The sequence below is a fragment of the Tasmannia lanceolata genome, unplaced genomic scaffold (assembly GCF_043159265.1).
Source record: "Tasmannia lanceolata isolate RefF3 unplaced genomic scaffold, GAP_Taslan_0.1 ptg000008l, whole genome shotgun sequence".
NCBI classification, from domain to species: Eukaryota; Viridiplantae; Streptophyta; class Magnoliopsida; order Canellales; family Winteraceae; genus Tasmannia; species Tasmannia lanceolata.
In genome coordinates, this window is record NW_027518685.1 from 48245188 (window position 1) to 48249862 (window position 4675).

The window sequence follows — 4675 nt, forward strand, 5'->3', positions numbered from 1 at the left end:
AAAAGACTTCCCCCATTCTCAGCTCCGCCAGGACAACCGGAAAAAGAGGCGAGGCAACAACAGAGGAGGCTAGGAACTCAATCCTATTCTCCCTGCTAGTCCCCTCCGACCCACTCATTCACACACCCAGAAAAGAACCCGCGCGCTGGCCCTGGTAACCCTGATCGAAACCCCTTCCCCCTCTCGCTGTTCTTTATATTGATTGGTCGAAGGATCTGACTTGGGTGTCGAAATGGTCGTCCGGGACCCACCCCGGACCCCCTGACCCCCTTTGTTTGTGATTGCAGACCCCGCGGAGGCCCTCTACCGACCGCGCGATCGCAGACCCGGATTCAGACGCCATCACACACACACACACACACACACACACACACACACACACACACACACACATATATATATATATAGACCTGGCAAACGCCGGGCCTGGTCAACCCACGAGTGATGCGGGTGCGGGTCACACGGGTCGGATCAGGAAATGACCCGTATTTTTGTGGGTCAGAATTTACGTGACCCGCGGGTGGGCCGGGTCAACCCGCGGGTCACTCGCAAATTCAAACAGTGGTTAAATTTAAACAATTTTTTTAATTTAGGAAAATGTTAAAACTTAAAAGTAGGGTATGGCCGGCAGGCCCGGCACCGTGGGATGATCCAAACCGTCCATTAGATGGCGCACAGCCTAAATAGGTTGTGCCCCAAAAATCATTTCAATAGGTTGATCCCAACCCTCCGATCTATAGAGGGTTAGGATCAAGTGATCAACCCTCTAACATTCAGATCGGAGGGTTGGGATCAAATACAGGTCTTTCAAACACGCAGTTAAAATCAAAAGATAGAAATTTTCTAGCCCCTCTCAAGGGCATTCAAATGGAGAGTCCTCGAATTTGGTATCCATCAGTTTCTAGTAAAGTATATGGCTTGTAGGTTCCATGCAGACGGATACACATCCAGGTCTTTCAAGAACGCAATAAACCATAATGGCTTAATCAAAGGCAAAAGTGAGTAATGTTAAATGAATTCAATCCATGTGTTACATGGAAAGTGTTATCAAAAGTTCTTCAAGAATAGAATTGACGTTCAATTTCAGAGTATTGCTTCTACATTCATGTTTCATTGAGAAATAGTAAAAAAAAATGATCATTTCTTTAGAAGTGATTCCCACTCCACTCCTCACATTTGGAGTAGCATGATATAGGTCATCTTTTTGACAGCTCCATTACTAGTTACAACTGATCCTCACATAGTTCTTTGAACCAAGACTGTAGATTGTTGACTACCCTCTATTACAATTTGGATAGATTTGCATTTTATGTTGGTTGAGACTTTACTCTTGAGACTATTTTGAATTATTTCATAAGCATCTGGATGTGGGCCCAAAATGCCCTTTTAATTGCAATTTGGGCCATCTTTCGACAGCTCTTTATGAAACCTCTATACCGACAGATTTGCATTTTATGTCTGATCAAACATGGTGGAGATTATGTCAAGTTGACAAGCTCCCTTGCTAATTACAACTGATCCTCATTTCACGATTTTGTCCAAAACCAGATATCATTGACTACCCTCTATACATAGATCGATTTGCATATTGATCTTCTTAGAAGGGAGATCAGCCTCTTGACCAAACATATCACTCACAAATGTTCCTCATCCACACATCATGCCCATAGAGTGCTCTAGTAAAACATATATACAGTATTTAGTCTATCATTTCCCAACCTTAGATACCTAAAAATAAAAATTCAAAAGTATGGGGAGCATGCTCTAATGGGATCCTGGAGATACATTGATATGACTGTGTAGGGCAAAACACGGACTTAGACAATTATGCGGCTAAGGTAAAAGAGCGTCAACTTCGTCAAGTGGACGATGACATGGGGGAGTGCTGAAACTATGGGGAAAACAGCCACTTAGGTCTACCACTAATGCAATTTTGTGTGTTGAGAAAGACTACAGCACTGAAAGAACGGATAAAATAAAAGCACAGACCTGTAGTCATTATATATTTCAGGTGTGGTTAGAAGGAACTGAACATCTCTGATGCTTATATTGCCAACTGACTTCATTCCACCGCATTCCACCACTGGAAGCCCACCAATACCCTTTCTCTCAACAGTTTAAATGCCTGCAAAACAGGCTTATCCTCGCTCACCTGAAACAAAAGAACAAGAAATTGAGAACCATTATGATTAAAACTTCAAGGACTTAGTCAATAATTGAAAAGATGTATGATGCATTCTCAGGAAGTTAGAATGTAATATTATGAACACTAAGCTTGGAAACTTCTATGGCACATGTATCTGTTTTCCCTTTTGCTGAAATGTGTGGACATCAACGAAGGTATGATATTCACAAGTGACATTATCCTCATTTTGATTTTTCAGAAAGTGGACTTGCTAAATCACTGGATAAAATACGAAAAATCTCATATCCATGTGGAAGAAAATTTGATTGAGGAAACTAAAAAATATTGCCACCTTTAGAGTTTATTCAAAAGACATTCAAACTTGGACTTGCTCCCTCCTTTGGAAAGTTTTTTGAGAATGGGTAATCCTGGTTCCCTCTAATTTTTTGAAAGGTAATGGTCCTGCTTCCGTCTTCACCTGCAACTTATTTGTTGGTCTTCATTTAATTCATCCATAACTTCCCATTGAAAACAACACTTAAAAACAAATCTAGGAATGTGCCGCATGCCACAAACACAAGTACGTGACTTCTGCCACAAGGAAATCCGTACACAACACCATAGTCAAAAGAAACATCATAGAAACATAATCCCCATTAAATCTAAAACATCGTAGAATAGTCCAAGAAATATCAATAACAAAAACGTCTTGCATTTGCTTGCTTCTATGCTTTAGAGTTGTGACTATTGTCTCCCAACTCCGGTGAAGAAGGCTCCTGCAATGAATAGAAACTATATGAAATCAATGAATAACTATACCAAATCAATGAAAAGTCAACTATTGGAAAATATTGAATAGAAACTATAACAAATCAATGAATAGAAACAATGAATAAAAACTTTACCAAATCAATTAATAGAAACTATACGAAATCAAATGACATTAGTGTTAGTTGATCCTCTTGATTCCAAAGGCGAAACCTTGGATAATGGTACTACGAGTTGTTCATCCGTAGGATCTTCACCTACATTTAGCAAATGTAAGTAATTAAATATCATAGGATCTTCATCTAGTAATTATTAGTAGTCGTAAATGTTTCAAAAAATATTAGTAGTTCTATGAACTATGGTAGGTAAACTAAATATTAAAACTTACATTGATCTTGATAACCAAATAACCAATTGCGAGTGCAAATTACGGCTTCGACATTTTCCGGTCTTAGCGAACTTCTATATTTGGTGAGAACTTTAGCTCCAATGCTAAAGGCCAATTCCGAAACAACGGTAGTTATTGGCACACTCATGAGATCACGTGCCATCTTAGAGAGAATAGGATATCTACCGGCGTTGTCTTTCCAATACTCTAAAACACTCAACTTTTGTTTAAGATCAAACTTTGTCTCCTCCAAGTAGAGGTCTAATTCGGATTTCTTGGAGGTACAAAATTCACTCTCATAATAATCGAATTCCTAAATCATTTAAACATCAACTATATTAGATATACTTCTTAAAAAATTAAATACAATAAGAATATTAAAAAAAAGTGTAACTTAAACTAAAGTCATCATCAATGCAAACGTCGCCACTAGGCTGAAGCGTGATTCGAAGTGTTCACAGAAAATTGGGAAACATATTCTTCAAAGAGTAAATTCAAAGCCGCTAGGACACATGCCACCTTTTCCTTGTATGTGTTGTCATTAATCTTCTTATAGCAAAATTCTACAACATTCACCTTGTACCGAGGGTCGAGAACAGCAGCCATAGCGAGCACAACACTGTAAGACTCCCAATATTTTTCAAACTTTGGGATCATTTCATCTGACATGCTACTAATTACAACATCTTCGCTTTCCTTCTCTTTAAGTAAACGGAATTGAATTTTCCACACACATTGAAAAAAGCATTGTAATGTCATAAAACGGCTTCAGCATTTTGCAAATTTCCTCCCCCCTTTTCCATTCATCAATTGATGGACAATAGTTGTACCCTGGTTCTATCATAGCATAACGTTGAAATGCAAGACGATACTTGATGGCACTTTCAAGCATTAAAAATGTGGCATTCCATCTAGTCGGTACATCCATCCGCAACCCCATGGAGTGTCTCACTCCAACTTGTTCACAACACTCAGCAAATTTTATTATTCTACGCTCAGATCCCTTAACATATTTCACACTTTCTCTAATCTTCTTTATGGCTACATTAGCAGTCTTCAAACCATCTTGGACAATTAGGTTTAAGATACGGGCAGAACATCGAACATGAAAAAAATCACCCTTACACAACAAGGCATCTTGCACAATAAGTTGGTTTTTTTAAATTTCTTGCATGCTATCATTGCTAGATGCGTCGTCTAAAGTAAGAGAAAAAAATTTCTTCTCAATTCCCCAATCCTTAAGAAATTGAAATACTTTATCTGCCATAAGAACACCGTTGTGTGGGGGAGGAAAGTGACAAAAATTAATAATTTTACTATGCAACCTCCAATTGTCATCCACGTAATGTGTCGTAAGACAAATAGACCCCTCAGTTGCGATTGATGGCCATACA

General features: G+C 38.8%; 1 protein-coding gene across 1 annotated transcript; it reads right to left on the minus strand.

Moving 5' to 3' along the window:
- Window positions 1-2062: 2062 nt before the first annotated feature.
- On the minus strand, window positions 2063-3950 carry LOC143883011 (zinc finger BED domain-containing protein DAYSLEEPER-like). The gene is made up of 4 exons (XM_077386382.1): window positions 3741-3950; window positions 3282-3594; window positions 3068-3150; window positions 2063-2152 (listed from the first exon to the last, which is right to left on the minus strand). The coding sequence occupies exons 1-4, from the start codon at window positions 3948-3950 to the stop codon at window positions 2063-2065; spliced, it is 696 nt and encodes a 231-aa protein (XP_077242497.1).
- Between the last annotated feature and the right edge of the window lie 725 nt (window positions 3951-4675).